The 17,520-nt window shown below is 40.0% G+C and overlaps 1 protein-coding gene across 5 annotated transcripts; it reads left to right on the top strand.

Annotated features, from left to right (window-relative positions):
• The first annotated feature begins 1,429 nt into the window (after positions 1–1,429).
• Positions 1,430–15,479, top strand: LOC108267103 (zinc finger protein 239). 5 transcript variants are annotated; one of them, XM_053681215.1, is made up of 5 exons: positions 1,430–1,523; positions 2,168–2,214; positions 3,639–4,400; positions 8,594–8,608; positions 10,050–15,479. In XM_053681215.1, exons 3-5 carry the CDS (start codon positions 3,666–3,668, stop codon positions 10,872–10,874), a joined length of 1,575 nt encoding a protein of 524 aa, XP_053537190.1. In that variant the 5' UTR covers positions 1,430–1,523; positions 2,168–2,214; positions 3,639–3,665; the 3' UTR covers positions 10,875–15,479. The 5 variants fall into 5 exon arrangements, with proteins under 5 accessions (XP_053537190.1, XP_047012524.1, XP_047012521.1 ...); XM_047156568.2 differs by lacking the exons at positions 1,430–1,523; positions 2,168–2,214; positions 3,639–4,400; positions 8,594–8,608 and adding exons at positions 7,185–7,954; positions 9,239–9,274 and having other exon boundaries at positions 9,386–15,479; XM_047156565.2 differs by lacking the exons at positions 1,430–1,523; positions 2,168–2,214; positions 3,639–4,400 and having other exon boundaries at positions 7,185–9,822; positions 9,933–15,479.
• The last annotated feature ends 2,041 nt before the right edge of the window (positions 15,480–17,520 follow it).

Below are 17,520 nucleotides of genomic sequence, written 5' to 3' on the forward strand. Positions count from 1 at the left end.
ACAGTCCATGGGACACGACACTTTATTAGGGACATTGCACCCTCATTGTATATTAGTGCCTTGATATCATGTCTATTAACAGTCACATCACAGTACTGTGCAACAAGTGCAAACATATTATCTTCACTGATGGGTTCTACAGTTAGGGCTCTACAGTTAGGGTGCTACAGTTAGGGCACTACAGTCATGGCTCTACAGTTTGGGCTCTACACTAGGGCACTACAGTTAGGGCTCTACAGTTGGGGCTCTACAGGTAGGGCTCTACAGTTTGGGCTATACAGTTAGGGCATTATAGTTAGGGCTCTACAGCTAGGGTTCTACATTTAGGGTACTACAGTTAGGGCTCTACAGTTAGGGCTCTACAGTTAGGGTTCTACAGTTAGGGCTCTACAGTTAGGGTTCTACAGTTAGGGTTCTACAGTTAGGGCTCTACAGTTAGGGTTCTACAGTTAGGGCTCTACAGTTAGCGCTCTACAGTTAGGGTTGCCACCTCAGACACAAAAACCCTGGACTCCAGGTATTATGTGTTCAAGTCTTAATATAGATATTTTGATGTGAACTTCTGAAAACTTTTATTCTTTATTAGTTATAATTCTGTTTAATAAAATGTGCTGATTAATTAATTTCTTTATAAGGCAGACCAGAAAAGGGGGGTTTTAGTTTCAGGGGGACTCTTACTGGAGTCGCACTGTATGGGGTTTCTGTGGGTGCAGGGGTTCAGCCTCAGTTCACTGTTATTAATGTCTGTCTCTCTCTCTCTCTCTCTCTCTCTCTCTCTCTCTCTCTCTCTCTCTCTCTCTCTCCTGTAAATAAAACTGGTGTGCTGAAGTGTATTCCCCTGTCATTTTCAGTTTATGGGTTAATATGAAATGACTAAAGGATGTCTGGGTGCTTTAGATGTTGATTATTCTGACTTTATTGTGAGTTTTGTATGAGGTTGAGTAATGAGTATTTGAGCTTTGAGCATTTTGTGTTCAGTGCTAGTGTGTGGTTAGAAATTGATGTGATGAAGTGTTCCTTATATTATTTATTATTTGCTATTATTATTTCCTGATCCTGCTTAATACTGTGTAGGTCCCATGTCAACACCTTAAACCCTTTTTCATGTTCCTCAAACCATTCCTGAACAAAGAGGCCACTGCCATTAGGGAACACCGTTACCCGAAAGTTTGGAGCAGTGTTTAGGGAGGTGGTACGTGTCAAAGTAACATCCACATGAATGCCAGGACCCACCATATGTGGTAAACAAATTCCTTTTAAAAAGTCCAGAACAGGTACAGGTTTTTGTGGAAGACATGGAACAAGGTGATGAAATAACACTGACAATGACAGAAACATAAAGACAGTAAAGATGTGTCCTCCATTTTGAGGCTGATAAAAAAGCTGTTTCAGTAAGATGCGGATTCACACTGCAGCCAGCAGGTGGCGGTAATGCACCATAACACCTGACACCTTCATGTGAAAGAAGAAGTCGAGCTGCATTGTTTTTTGTGTGTGCAGCAAATCCAGTTCACAGAGACATGGTGAGTTAATGTCATCTATTCTATCATCAAAAACTAGCGCGTGGTATAATAATAATAATAATAATAATAATAATAATAATAATAATAATAATAATAATAATAATCTGCACCCTGTTTAGTGCACTAGATGTGGACAAGAAGCCCTTTGAGACTCCGCCTTTATCAGACAGTGGTGTTTATAATGAATGTGTATTAATTATATTTATCTGTTCCTGCGGATTAAATATCTGAGTTAATCTAGATGACATTGTGCAGAACATTAAGGAGAATATGAGAAATGTATCACATCACGATTCTCCAGTTTATTTCTACTAAACACGATATATAGGTTTATTCACAGACTGTACAGTAATATTGCATTAAAATACGGTATAAATATAACTGAGTGTAAATGCATTTGGGTGAGATTTCTGTTAAAGTATAAATGTTCAGCAGCGCCATCTTCTGGCCACATATACACACAGCTCTGTGGTTATCCAGGTTCAGGTTAAAATAACATCATAACGTGTTTAATATAAATATAACTTCTACACTGATACTGAAGACGTTATCTGACATAAGCACTGAACATATTCATCTCCCTACACACTGTTTATTTTATATTCTAGCTAACCTACCAGCATTAACACGTTTTCTTCACACAGGTTGAGCAGGTAATGACGAGGACGCGTGCTGAACTCACTGACTCCAGGTAATTCCGTTTAATTAGGTTTCTGAGATGTAGTTTATCATGCTGCTGTAGATTTAATTCCTTATGGCTAGGGTTAGCTAATGTTCATGAGCTAGACACCAGTGATCTTTTGTGTTCGTATGCATGTAGTGACATAATTGTGTTTGTTTTGATATAAAGATGTAAAATATGGATGACGAGAGATTCGAGTACAGTAGTAAATACATGAGTGAAATATAAAAACAGTTATATGGCTGATGAGGTATGGATAATAATGATATAGCACTATATGATATTAACTGATGGCCCACACTGAAAGGAACATTTTGAGGAACCCATTGGACACGTCCTCCCTTGAAGAAGCAGTGCCAGTAATCTCCATCTATGTGGCTGAGCGTTAGAACGCTTCATAACTCAAGGCTGGTGGAGGTGTGGATGAGATTCATGCACTTCAGACTGGCGAACTGTGATAGTGGTCCTATTTTTTATTTTTTAAAAACTTTTAGAGGGTGTGTTCCAGTTACAGGACAATAATGTTCCTTGGCCTCTTCAGGAACTGTCTGAGACAGGGTTCTGGAGAGGAGACCTCCAGCCAATAATCAAATCAAGGATTGAGGAGAAACAGTGTGTGTTCCATCCAGTCAGTGGAACAGTGGAGCAGCTCTTTACTCCTGCAGGAGATAGATGATGGGGATTGTGTTTGTATTTAATAATTTGAGATGGAGATGGTAATCCTTGATTCTTCTCCAGAGCACAGGTATTTCCATCCTGTTGTTTGGTTGATTGTTGGTGTCAGTGGTGTTCTAGACCCTAAACCAGAACTTATGTCACTTATGAATGAGCCAATTTGACTGACATGGAAACCAACCAACCACAAACTGAAACATTCTGAAGCTTGTGCCATAAAAACATGGTCAAAGAATACATGTGATACGGAATGTCAGGGGTTCAGGATAGTAGTGATTACTGTGTGTATACACATTGCACTTTTGAGGGTAACAGGCTTGGAAATTCATCTCTACCTGGACGATTTGCTCACTCCATCTACACCAGTAGATTGGCTGCAGTGAACACTGAATCTCATTCAGTACATTTTAATCTTGAGAAGAATCCAGGGAGTAACTGTAGTGTACTTGAGTTCCAACCCTCTTCCTTGAGATCTAACTTCCTCTAACCAATACCCAACACACCTGTATTAGTTTAGATCAATACAATGATGAGAATGTCAGGTGGGCACCATTATGGTTGGAGCTAAAGTCTTCAGGAAGGTAGATCTCCAGGAACGGGGTAGGTGACCACTGCACAGGCCCTGAGTTGCAATTGGAAAGAAATGTTCTGGTAATTTATCAAGCATCAAATGACTCTTTCCCCCAACAATAATAAAAGTAAATAGCTTGTTGTATTTCAAGTAGTTTCAAATTTTTTTGTCTGATCGTCTTCTCTAGATATGAACAATACCCTGTTGTACCCTGATGTCTGGATCAAGCTCTAACAGTCAACAGAAGACTTCTGAAAGCACCACCCAGAGACAAATGCCTAGAATAATCCCGGCTAAAGGAGAGAAGTCGTATCAGTGCTCAGAGTGCGGGAAGAGTTTTACTCAGCACAGTACTCTACAGCGACACCAGCGCATCCACACCGGAGAAAAGACCCACCACTGTTTACTGTGTGGAAAGAGCTTCAACCAGCAGAGCACTTTTCAACGACACCAGCGCGTTCACACTGGAGAGAAACCGTATCGCTGCTCGCAGTGTGGGACTAGTTTCGCCATACAGAGTAATCTGAGACGACATCAGCGCATCCACACAGGAGAGAAACCGTATCACTGCTCAATGTGTGGGAAATGTTTTACTAACCACAGCACCCTCCAGCACCACCAGCGCACTCACACAGGTGAGAAGCCCTATCAGTGCTCTGACTGTGGGAGGAGTTTTACTGAGCACGGTACTCTCCAGCGACACCAACGCATCCACACTGGAGAGAAACCTTATCACTGCTTAGACTGTGGGAAGAGCTTTAAACAACAAACTGCTCTCCAGCAACATCAACGCATCCACACCGGAGAGAAGCCGTACCACTGCACACAATGCGGGAAGAATTTTATTCAACAAGGTCATCTCCAACAGCACCAGCGCACTCACAAAAGAGAGAAGGTGTATGATTCCACAGCGTGGGACGAGTTCTACTCACCGGACTCGGTTCACACCGTCATAGTCTGATTTATTTAGGTGCATTTAAGGAACACTACATATCTTACATTGTGTTTTTTGAATAAACTGATTTCCCTGCTTAAATTATTTCTATTTTCTGTTTCTTACAATATTATACAGTCCCATCCAAAAGTATTGGAACAGCAAGGCCAATTCTATTGTTTTCTCTATATGTTGAATACACTTGGGTTTGAGATCATAAGTTGAATATGAGACGATAGATCAGATTTTCAGCTTTCATTTCCACATATTTACATCTAGACATGTTAAAAAACTTAGAACATGGCACAAATAATGCAATTGGTGACTGATGGGTGTTTCTTGCTGCCCAGGTGTTGTGTTAAATTGATTGTTTAAACAGTTAATAGCTTTGTATGTCTAATCTTGGTCTGAGCCCTAGGTTTCACCTGTCAAGACAAAGGCTAAACCAACATGAGGACCAGAGAGCTGATCATGGGAGAAAAGAGGGGAAAAAAAGAAAGAAAACACTGGTGTACTAACACGGAACGGGTCAGCCAAGGAAAACAAGAACAGCTGATGACATTAACATTGTGAGAGCTGTGAAGAAAAACCCAAAAACAACAGTTAGTGACATTACCAACAACCTCCACAAGGCAAGGTGAAGGTCTCACAATCACAGAAATATAGAGGCCATACCACAAGATGCAGACCACTCATCAGCAGTAAGAATCAGAAAACCAGACTGGAATTCACAAAGAAATACAGAGATGATCCACAAAAGTTCTGGAACCAAGATGAACCTCTACCAAAGTGATGGAAAGACCAAAGTGTGGAGAAAGAAAGGATCTGCTCATGAGCCAACAAATACAAGCTCATCTGTGAAACATGGTGGGGATAGTGTCATGGCTTGGGCTTGCATGGCTGCTTCTGGAACATTCTCACTAATCTTTATTGATGATGGAACTCATGATGGTAGCAGCAGAATGAATTCAGAAGTTTACAGGAACATTCTGTCTGCCAATTTACACAAATTAATTGGGAGGAACTTCATCATGCAGCAAGACAACTACTGAAAGAAGCTGCAGTAAAAACCTGGAAAAGCTTCACAAAAGGAGAAACCAACAGTTTGGTGTCAGTGAGTCACAGGATTGATGCATTTACTGCGAGTAAGAGAAATGCAATCCAATATTAAGTGTTATTTACTTTCATTTACTGCAAGACTGATCTGTTCCTATACTTTTGATCACAAAAATTGGATGGTTTGTTACAAACGGCGCCATGTTCTAAGTTGTTTAACAATGAAAGCTGAAAATCTTGGTTTCCTGTTATATACACCCTCTCATTATAGAAGTATAGAGACGTTATGAAGAGCTCAGAAGCACATGTACATGGGTTCACCAAATTCACCAGAGTTTATTGTGTAATGTTGATGTTAAACATGAGAACTGTGCAGATACACGATCAGCATCACATTGTATGTCATAAAAATGTGAAAATTACTCGTGACATATTTGGAATCCAGTTTATCCCACACTGTACTGTTGTCTTTGTAGGAACTGAGGAGATGACCTTCAACATTATGAACTTTTGAGTGAAGAATGAACATTGAAGCAGATGTTGTAAATCTTTCTGGATGACCATCAAAATACTGCAGTTTCATCAGAACTTAGATGAGAGAAGAATCATGAGACCGAGAGCCAGGGTGTAATTAGCCAGGGTATGATGCGTGCACAAAGACAGCCTTGTTGTTCTATAGTTTAAACAATAGTCAGTCACAGCTGTCTTTTATACTGATGTGTGCGTGGAAATACAAACACGTGTAGATAATACCCAAGGCTAAGATAAGAGAAAAAAACTGTGACCTGAGAAACACGCATGTACATGATGGGTGAACAAAGAGCAGACAGAAATCATCCAACTGAATCGATCTTAAATGATGAGTCATGTATAATCATGGAATAATAGGAAGTAACTCCACACAGGTAAGTCACGTCTCCAGGTGAAGACTCGAGTCTCGTTTGAGCTGCTGTTTCACGAAAGTGTACACTTCAACCAAGACATTACTGCTTAGAGCTAAGGTTTGGGACAGGGCCACTCGGAACCCTAACCCTGAGAAGACAACTTTTAAGCACCCGAAAGTAAGTGGAGTCAGAGGAAAGAAAAAGTGAAGAAGTTGATGACTGTAGATCAACAATTATAACACTTTCACTCCTATTAGTCCAGATGTTGACTTTGAAGTGGAGTGAAATTTGATAACTATCTTTCACAATGCTGTTCAGTTTGTTTTATCACTGCACTTAATTAATCAAAAGAAATAAAAGTTGGCTCAGGGGCATGTAGCGCTAAAGCTTGCATTCACTGGTCAGAAATACAATTAATTTAAAAAAAAAAAAACCCTGCTGAAAAAAACCCAATAGAAACCATCACAGAAATTCTAATGGTTTCCACTACAAATATCATTACAAACCATCAGCTAAACATTAAAACCATTACCATTATTGGTCCTTAATGGTATCCACTGGACATAACATGCCACCAATATCAGACAACAAATTAGCAGTAGAGACCCAGAGGGACCATTAAATTTCAGTTAAAACCCATGCAATTCCCATTATAACCATTACAAACTCTATAAAGGTTTCTATGGGTTTTTTTCAGCAGGGATGGTCCTAGGCATATAAAAGAGCACCTGATAATGGAAAACATGGAGCCAGTGCTCTATACATTACTATATAAATAATTCTAACAATAACTTGTTTAACAGAAGATGAGCTTATACTCCATCCAGCAGGTGGCAGTAAAGCAGCACAGCGGTGTAACTAAACGCCATGAAGTGAAAGCAGAAGGAGAACCCGAGCTGCAGTATTGCTACAGACCTGACTTCTCCATGAAAACATTTCTGACGCTTTTACACACAAACACACACTCTCTCTCTCTCTCTCTCTCTCTCTCTCTCTCTCTCTCACACACACACACACACACACACACTCTCTCTCTCTCTCTCTCTCTCTCTCTCTCACTCTCACGGTGAGTTCAACTTGTGTTTTATTCCTAGCAGTAATTGGAAATATTTTGCATATTAAAAGAGTTGAGAATATTTCTGTGTCACTGGAGTCTGGTCAGAGAGCGATATGGAAATATACACTACATGCATCATGATATACTACAGACCTGCTGACACTAAACAAGTAAAAAAGAATAACCTGAAAAACTCAACGTATGAAAAGATGAATTATATTCTTATTTAACGACTAGTGAAGTTGAGAAATAATGTCTATAATTATTAACATTTCTAATGTGCAAAATTATAATATCAGATCTACTGCTTCCAGTGTGAATGTAAATGACAGAAAATGTTTTTTATGATGATATCATGATATTTGAGCTGTATTTGATATAGACAGATGTGCACAGGTAAAGCTGCAGTGTGTGCAGAATGCTGAACAAGAATTGATGACAGACAGAACTGGGATGATTGACCATGGTATCGGGAGAAACTGCGATAAATTCCTTCTGCGATGGTTATGAAGTGAGACGATTTAAACGTCTGCAGCGTTAGGATGGAACAGAAGTGTGCTGTATCTCGTAATGTATGTTTTCTTTTCTCCTGTACGAACTTTAATAACCTGCTGACTGACTCAGAGCAGAGCTATGGAAGATCGTTCTCTGACGTCTTTAATCTTCTCGTGTCCCTGCAGCCGAGCAGATAAAACCGTGAAAGTCAGTACGTTTACATGGACAGCAATATTCCGATATTTTCTGATTAAGATGATACTCTTGATTAAGAAACTAGCATGTAAACAGAGATTATTGATGATCTTAATCAGATTAAAGTCAAACTCGAAGTAAATACAAATGGAATAAAGACGTGTGGAGTATTCCTGTTTTAGTTACATTATCGATGTGCGTTAAAGACATGTACACACCTTAATCACACTATTAACGTCGTGTGGGAGTTTTCACCGTATTCTGAAACAGGACATGTACACACACGACAGTGCTCAACTGTTTTACGGCAAACAAGACAGTACAGCTGTGTCCGAAACTGTGTAGTTACCTACTGTATACATTTATTTCAGCTACTATATATTAGTTAAGTATGCGATTTGGGACACAGCCCACGGCTTCAAGCAGTCGTCTATTAGCACGTACAGCATGACAAATAATTAACTGCACTTGAAGCGTTCATAAAAAATAAAAACACCCAAAACTGTATACGGTCCCATAAGGAAGACCAACTGTATGTTGATACGTGAAATTCTGGAGGGACGTCGGACGGCGTGGTGCGGTGACGTAATGACGTGTGCTGTTAATCAATCTATGTTCTATAACACGTAAAACATGAACATGTCAGGAGTATTCTAAAAGCGACTCACGTAAACACCTTAATCACAATATTGTCTTATTCAGAATAAGGTCAGTTAGATTACTGCTGTCCATGTAAACGTAGTCATCATTAACAAGTAATTTAGCAAAAAGAAAACTTACTACACACTAAAGCGAGTAACTCTAAATCTACTTATCTATAACAAGTGTTTAATTCAAGTTAAGTATTAAAATTCAGTGGCACCAAATACTAACAAAGTGTATGTAAACATTTGACTCACTGAAAATCTAATATAGTAAATAAAAGCTGAAATAAATAAAAAAGCTTTTATTTTGAAATGATATATTATTGAAAAACAGTAGATATAATAATAGATATAATGCATGAAATGTGCAGGGTTGGTCGTAACTGTGTTAGTGAACGATACAGCTCTCTGTGTGGGAGAAGAATTACATCATTATCACAGTCTATAAGTGTTAGTGATCTCGAATTGTGCAATAAGAAGTATGGATTAAGCTTTGCACCATTTATCTTTTTACATTGATAGCGTTTAGCAGATGGCCATTCAGCAGAAGATCAGTAGGTAAGGGTATGAGAGTGCCATTGAGCTAAAACACTGTAAACGTAAATAAAACACAGAAAGAAAAGAAAACACACAAGTCGAGGGATTTTATTTAAAATGTGTTCACTCCAGTGCTTGGTGAAGAGGAAAGTCTTTAGTCTTCATTTGAGGACCACCAGTGACTCAGCTGTTCTCCAGCCAGGGGAAGGTGAACACTCCTGTTTCAGTTGATCAAGAACTTCTTAAGGCGATGATGAGATGGTCAGGTGGACACCATTATGGTTGGAGCTAAAGTCTTCAGGAAGGTAGATCTCCAGGAACGGGGTTGGTGACCACTGGTCTTCACCATTGCTACTGTGAAGCATGGTGGTGGCAGCATCACATTGTGGAGGTGTTTTGCTGGAAAAGGATACTGTGTATCCTGATGGTGGTTCCAGTCGAGCTGTGGATGGAGGATGGACGGGAGCGTGGTGCAGAATGGGGTGTGATATATCTGGTGCAGCAGGGGGGAGCGTAGCAATGTGGTGCTCTGCTGCACCTCTGCTCAACCATAATTCACAACCCCAGAAGTACATTAATACCTTTACATAGTGTTTTATCATCTATTCTATTCAGTAATAAATATTGTATTTCAAATAGCTTCTAATTGTATTGAATTTTTTCTAATGTTCTGGTCTAGATATGAAGAACACCCTGTTACAAGCTGATGTCTGGATGGAGCTCTAGTAGTGAGCAAAAGACTTCAGATACTATTTCCAAAAACACTGCAAATAGACAAATGCCTAAAAGAATCCAGGCCTACTCGGACTGTGGGAAGAGTTTTACTCAGACAGAGCATCTCAGAAAACATCAGCGCATCCATTCAGGAGAGAAACTGTATCGATGCTCACTGTGTGGAAAGAGTTTTACTCAACAGAGTACTCTCCAAACACACCAACGCATCCACACAGGAGAGAAGCCGTACCACTGTGTCGAGTGTGGGAAACGTTTTAATCAGCAGAATTCTCTCCAGAAACACCAGCGCATCCACACGGGTGAGAAACCGTACTGCTGCTCGGTGTGTGGGAAGAGCTTTACTCAGCAGTGTACTCTTCAGCGACACCAGCGTGTTCACACCGGAGAGAAACCCTATCACTGCTCGCAATGCGGGAAGAGTTTTACTGAAAGAGATGATCTCCAGCGACACCAGCGCATTCACACAGGAGATAAACCGTATATCTGCTCGCAGTGTGGGAAGAGTTTCACACAACAAAGTCATCTACGGCAACACCAACGCACTCACACTGGAGAGAAGCCGTATCAGTGCTCGGACTGTGGGAAGAGTTTCACCGAGAGAGGCCATCTTCAGCGACACCAGCGCATTCACACCGGAGAGAAGCCATACCACTGTTTCCAGTGTGGGAAGAGTTTTATTTCCCCGAGTATCCTCCAGCAACACCAGCGCATTCACACCGGAGAGAAACCGTATCACTGCACGCAGTGTGGAAAGAGTTTCACTCAACAAAGTACTCTACAACAACACCAACGCATTCACACGGGAGATAAACCCTATCACTGCTGCGAGTGCGGGAAGAGTTTCAATCGCAACAGTCAACTCCAACACCATCGCTGTGTTCAGTGACATCAGTGCGGAGAACATTATTTATATACTCCAACACAGCCAATAGCTAACTACACAATGTTTATGTGATCAGTTTAGCATTTAGGCTTAAGCTTTAAATTAGGGATGGAAGGATTGATCTGATTTAGATTGGAAGCGGTCAAATAATAGTCCAGAAATTAACGCAAAATCATGGAAACTCAACAATATTTGGAGGAGCTTGCAATTTCTCAAAATAACCACAGATTTGCATCAAGAGGCATCATGTGACATCATTCAGTTCAATTCAGTTCAGTTTTATCTGTAAAGCCGTTTTATCTGTATATAGTTCAATTCAATTCAATTTTATTTGTATAGCACTTTTTACAATAGACATTGTCTCAAAGCAGCTTTACAGAAATATCAACATGGTATACAGATATTAAAGGTGTGAATTTATCCCAACTGAGCAAGACACTGAGTGGCGACGGTGGCAAGGAAAAACTCCCTAAGATGTTTTAAGAGGAAGAAACCTTGAGAGGAACCCGACTCAGAAGGGAACCCATCCTCATCTGGGTCACAACAGATAGTGTGAAAAAGTTCATTATGGATTTATATGAAGTGTGTATGGCCTTAGGAGCAGCCGTAGTCCCAGCAGTCTGGAATTAAAGAAGATTTGAGCTCCATCCAGAGGCAGAAAGGATCTGGATCTCTAGTGTCTCCATAAATTCGTGTGGGGCTCGGCGAAAGGAGAGAGGGAGAAAAAAGATAATTATGACTGCGAAGTAGTAGAACAGAATCTAGTCAGGGTAGGCTTGAGTAAACAAATACGTTTTAAGCCTAGACTTAAACACTGAGACTGTGTCTGAGTCCCGAACACTAATTGGAAGACTGTTCCATAACTGTGGGGCTCTATAAGAGAAAGCTCTTCCCCCTGCTGTAGCCTTCACTATTCGAGGTACCGTCAGATAGCCTGCATCTTTTGATCCAAGTAGGCGTGGCGGATCATATAAAACCAAAAGGTCGCTTAGATATTGTGGTGCGAGACCATTTAGTGCTTTATAGGTTAATAAAAGTATTTTAGAATTAATGTGAGATTTTACTGGGAGCCAATGCAGTATTGATAATATCGGTGTGATGTGGTCGTACCTTCTAGTTCTAGTTAGGACTCTAGCAGCTGCATTCTGGACTAACTGGAGCTTATTTATATTCCTACTGGAACATCCAGACAGTAAGGAATTACAGTAATCTAATCTAGAGGTGACGAATGCATGAACTAGTATTTCCGCATCATGTAGTGACAATATGTTTCTTATCTTAGAAATATTTCTGAGATGAAAGAAGGCTATCCTAGTAATATTATCTACATGAGCATCAGATGATAGACTGGAGTCAATAATCACTCCAAGGTCTTTAACTGCTGCACATGATGAAACAGAAAGACCATCCAGAGTAACCATGTGATCAGAAAGATTACTTCTAGCTACACGTGGGCCTAATAAAAGTATTTCTGTTTTTTCAGAATTAAGTAGAAGGTAGTTAATTAACATCCAATGTCTAATGTCCTTTATACAATCCTCAACTTTACTAAGCTTCTGTCTGTCCTCTGGCTTCGCTGAAACATGCAGCTGTGTATCATCAGCATAACAGTGGAAGCTAATTCCATGTTTACGAATAATTTGACCTAGGGGTAGCATATATAAAGTAAAGAGCAGTGGGCCTAAAACAGAACCCTGTGGAACTCCAAAAGTAACCTCAGTACGCATGGAGAAATCACCATTTACATCTACGAACTGATAACGATCGGTCAGATAAGACCTGAGCCAGGAGAGGACTGTTCCCTTAATGCAACAACATTTTCTAATCTATCAAGGAGAATAGTGTGATCTATAGTATCAAAAGCTGCACTAAGTAACACAAGCAGCGAGACACAACCCTGATCGTAGGTCAGTAGAAGGTCATTTACTACTTTAACTAACGCTGTCTCTGTGCTATGATGAGGTCTAAATCCTGACTGATACATTTCATGAATGTTATTCCTATCTAAGTACGAGCATAACTGCTTTGCTACAACCTTTTCTAAAATCTTAGAGATGAAGGGGAGATTTGATATTGGTCTATAGTTGGACAATTGAGACGGGTCAAGGTCAGGTTTTTTAATCAAGGGTTTAATAACTGCTAATTTAAGTGATTTAGGTACATAGCCACTGCTTAGGGAAGAATTGATTATATTTAGAAGTGGCTCAATTACTCCTGGACAAATCTGTTTAAAGAAACATGTAGGTACGGGATCTAGTATGCAAGTTGATGAATTGGCTGAAGAGATTAATGTAGCTAGTTCGGTCTCTCTAAGCGGAGCAAAACACTCTAAACATTGATCTGATATTGCTACATTGTCATGTAATGGGTGTGTTACAGTACTGTCCGGTTTTAATTTAATGGCCTGTATTTCACGTCTAATATTTTCAACCTTATCATTGAAAAATTTCATGAAATCTTCACTGCTTTGTAATGACTGAGTGTTTCTCTCTGTAGTGGTTTTATTCCTAGTTAATTTTGCTACTGTGTTGAAAAGGAATCTAGAATTGTTTTTGTTGTCTCCTATTAAGGTGGAGAAATAGATTTTTCTAGCATCGCCAAGAGATTTCCTATATTTCAGTAGGCTCTCCTTCCATGCTGTTTGAAATATCACCAGTTTGGTTTGACGCCGTTTACGTTCTAATTGTCGAGTTGTCTGTTTTAAGGTTCGCGTTTGATCGTTATACCAGGGTGCTAATTTTTTTTCTCTAATTATTTTCCTTTTGAGTGGAGCCGCTCTATCTAGCGTGTAGCGGAGTGTTGACTCCAAGCTTTCAGTCGCCTGATCGAGTTCTGTGTGATCTGACGGTGATCCAAATCTAATTGATGTTTCTGCGAGGTTATTTATGAAGCTCGGTGCAGTAGCTGATGTGTAGGTACGTTTTACGCGGTAGCGAGGCGAGGTGGAAATATTATGATCAATTCGTATTATGAACGAGATAAGATAATGGTCTGAGACAACTTCAGACTGCGGAAAAATGATAATATTTTCTATATTTAATCCGTATGTTAGTATGAGGTCAAGAGTGTGACCACCATTATGAGTAGGCCCGATTACGTTCTGATTAATCCCTACTGAATCTAAGATGGACACAACCGCTAATCTTAGAGGGTCTTCCAGGTTATCAAAATGAATATTAAAGTCTCCGACGATTAATGCTTTATCTACAGACACAACCAGGTTTGAGACAAAGTCTGCAAATTCACTAAGAATTTCAGTATATGGCCCTGGGGGTCTGTAAATAATAATTAGAGGAATTTACTTATTTTTTGTGGCTACATAACTTATACTGGTATAAAGAATTTCAAAAGAATTAAATTTATGCTTAGGTTTTTGTGTGACGATAGATTTTTACTATGGATGAGACCAACACCTCCTCCTCTACCAGTTGAACGAGGCTGATGTACATAACTGTATCCAGGAGGACTGGCTTCATTTAATGCTATGTACTCATTTGGTTTAATCCAAGTTTCTGTTAAACACATTAAATTACATTCCTGGTCAGTAATGATGTCGTTAACACTAAGAGCCTTAGATGCAAGAGATCTAATGTTTAATAGTCCTAGCTTCAGATCAAAAGTGCTGGCTGTGCATTCAATATGATTTAATTTTATGTTAATTAGGTTACGAAGATAGACTTTCTGAGATTTTCTATATATTTGTATAGCTCGGGGAACAGACACGGTCTCTATAGTATGTATTACCGGGCCCGGATTTTTAGTTGAACATTGATTATACTGAATGTTGTTATTATTGGAAGATGTATAGAAATATATCAATTCAGGATATAGATGTTAAATGTATGAATTTATCTCTAATGAGCAGCCAGAGGTGACGTGGTGAGGAAAATCTCCCTGAAACGATTTGAGGAAGAAACCTTGAGAGGAACCAGACTCAGAAGGAACCCATCCTCATCTGGGTGACACCAGATAGTGCGATTATAAATAAATACACCCCTTCTATAAATGTGCTAATACTACATGATCAAATAGTGCAGTTGTGTAAGCAGGAAATTCATTACAGTTTCTACAGCAAGTCTGTTTTGTTGAACTTCTCCACTGTTCACTGATGGAGACTCAAGTGCAGAACTGTTTGTGGTAATAGTAGTTCTAAAGCTATCACAGCATAACTGTTCATATGAACTGAGGTCCAAAGCATCTTTATGGTGTTTAAGTGGAACCGTCCTCAGTAATCTCAGTGATCTTTAGTCTGCACCATGTGGGACATCCTCAGCAGCAGCATGTGACCTCCAACTGATGAGAACTCCAACCAGAAGAAGGACATCAGGATGCATCAGACAGGTCCGGAGAGCAGAAGGGGTCAGGATCACTGGCATCTCAGGTGATAATGTGTATTTCTTTTATTTGACCAATACGGCCAGCTGATCCACGACATGAGAGTCAAATCCTGCTGTTTGTTCTGAGGGTTAAATGTAAATAGAACTGTGCACTGAAACATGTCAGTGCTTCCTGTCTGATTTTAATTTTGTGCCTCGTAGTGGAAGCAAAGCAAAGGATTTTAACGTCTTGAGCTGCCGTCACTGCTTCACAGTAAACACTGAAAGTATATATTTAAGTTCAGGTCTGTTGTGTTACCACACCTGTGAGTTACCACACCTGTGAGAGTACAGAATGTTGTATACCTGCGTTCCAACAATCATTTAACTTGCTGCTATTTGTTGCAGAAAATCTAAAAGTATTTAAGGCCAAAAGCATAATGTGAGTTGGCTACAGAAATGATCTTAACTGACAGTACATCAATCTACACGTCCATTGGCATCACTAATCAGGCCATCTATAATTTAAATAGTTTAGTAAATAAAGTCTATATAGCATATTTAAAGTTTGTGTTTATTGAATAAACTGACTTCCTTTCTTTGTTCGAGTTTATTTAGCACTAATAACTTGTATGAGTGTTTCTTCTTTGTCACAGCTAAGAAAGAAGTAAAGGTAAGATCAGTACATCCATAAACATTTGTGAACCTTCTGTCCCTCAGGGTATAAGCCAATGTGATGTCTTTTACTTACCTTTCATTTATTCCTGATACAAATTTCGTAAATGAAGACAACCGAGAATGTCCGGGTCACTCCAGACTCATAATTAACATCAATCCATCCATCCATCCATCTTCAACCACTTACTCCTTCTTCAGGGTCGCAGGGGAACCTGGCGCCTATCCCAGGGAGCATGGGGCACAAGGCGGGGTGCCAATCCATCGCAGGGCACAATCACATACACACTCACACACCCATTCATACACTACGGACAATCAGCCTACCATGCATGTCTTTGGACCGGGGGGGACCAGAGTACCCGGAGGAAACCCCCACAGCACGGGGAGAACATGCAAACTCTGCACACACAGGGCCCCGGCGGGAATCGAACCCCAGACCCTGGAGGTGTGATGTGAACGCGCTAACCACTAAGCCACCGTCCGCCCTCGTAATTCACATTTTAATAAGTTTTAGAAAAGCACACTTGCCACTTACCAGAGAAGATAACTTCATTTTCCATCCGCTTGCCCTGGTGTGTGTTACAATGGCAGCAGAGTGACGTCAGGCCAGACTTTACCTTCCTTGACTACAGAGTCCAGCTCCTCATGAAGGATCTCCAGATGTTCCCAAACCAGTTGTTAGATACAGATAATGTTAGACCGTATATTGATGTAATCAGTACAGTAGAGCATGGAGTCAAACCTGTTCATGTATTGTCCATATGCCTTAGCAATAACACAGAGTACAAGTACAGTTTCGGGGGCTGATTCAGTTGACATCCATTTGTCCTTTAAAACATTGTAGGGTCTTCGTATTCTATGTCCAAAAACTTAGCAGGACTAAAACAATGGAGTCACAACAATAAATAAAACTAAAGGAATACCTTCATACCAGACATTTCCAGACTTGTTACAGTACTCACACAGCACAGAGTTCGGAGTCTGATTACATCTTTCTATTGGTATGTGTGTTATTTGGGCCAAGACCTTAAACTCCAATAAAGAAAAAAAGAACAGAACATGAGTAATGTACTTATGATGCCAGAGAGACTGGACTAGCTTCTGCATACCTGGCTGTGGTGCACATAAGTGTTAGCAGAAATTTATGACTGGCTTTTGATTGTGGTAAATCTGGATTGGTTTTCCTGCTATATCTGATAGGTACAGAGTCATAATACGCAATATGTCTTATGCAGGTTTAAATATCTAGCCAAACTGATCACTGAGCGAGCGCTAACACTGATGTGATGTAAGCAGTGAGAACCACCACTGTACAGATGGAGTTACAGTCTACTTCAACAGGACTAGGAGAAGTCCACTTCCTCGTGAAGCTGTGGTATACAAACACTTTCAGCTGTAATGGGTGCAAATGTCCTTCTGCTGCTGGCATCTTCCCTTTTACTCCAGTGATGTAATTCCCAGTCTGATCATACCAGTGTCCAGTCTGGTTTTCTTCTGAGAAACCATTTATTCTAAAAGCATACACAGAGAAAGGACAAGAAACACATTCAAAATGCCTCAACCTGTGAGTTCAGGACCCAGAACTGCACGAGAATCATAGCTGAGCCCCTGAGAAATGCTTTTGGAATTAGTTTTTGGCCAAATGAGTAATTACT

This window comes from Ictalurus punctatus, chromosome 7 (genome assembly GCF_001660625.3).
Source record: "Ictalurus punctatus breed USDA103 chromosome 7, Coco_2.0, whole genome shotgun sequence".
In the NCBI taxonomy this organism is placed as follows: domain Eukaryota; kingdom Metazoa; phylum Chordata; class Actinopteri; order Siluriformes; family Ictaluridae; genus Ictalurus; species Ictalurus punctatus.

What these genes read in the sequence shown, in the direction of transcription:
- LOC108267103 (XM_053681215.1), top strand. Translation starts at nt 3,666, where the DNA reads ATGTCTGGATCAAGCTCTAACAGTCAACAGAAGACTTCTGAAAGCACC.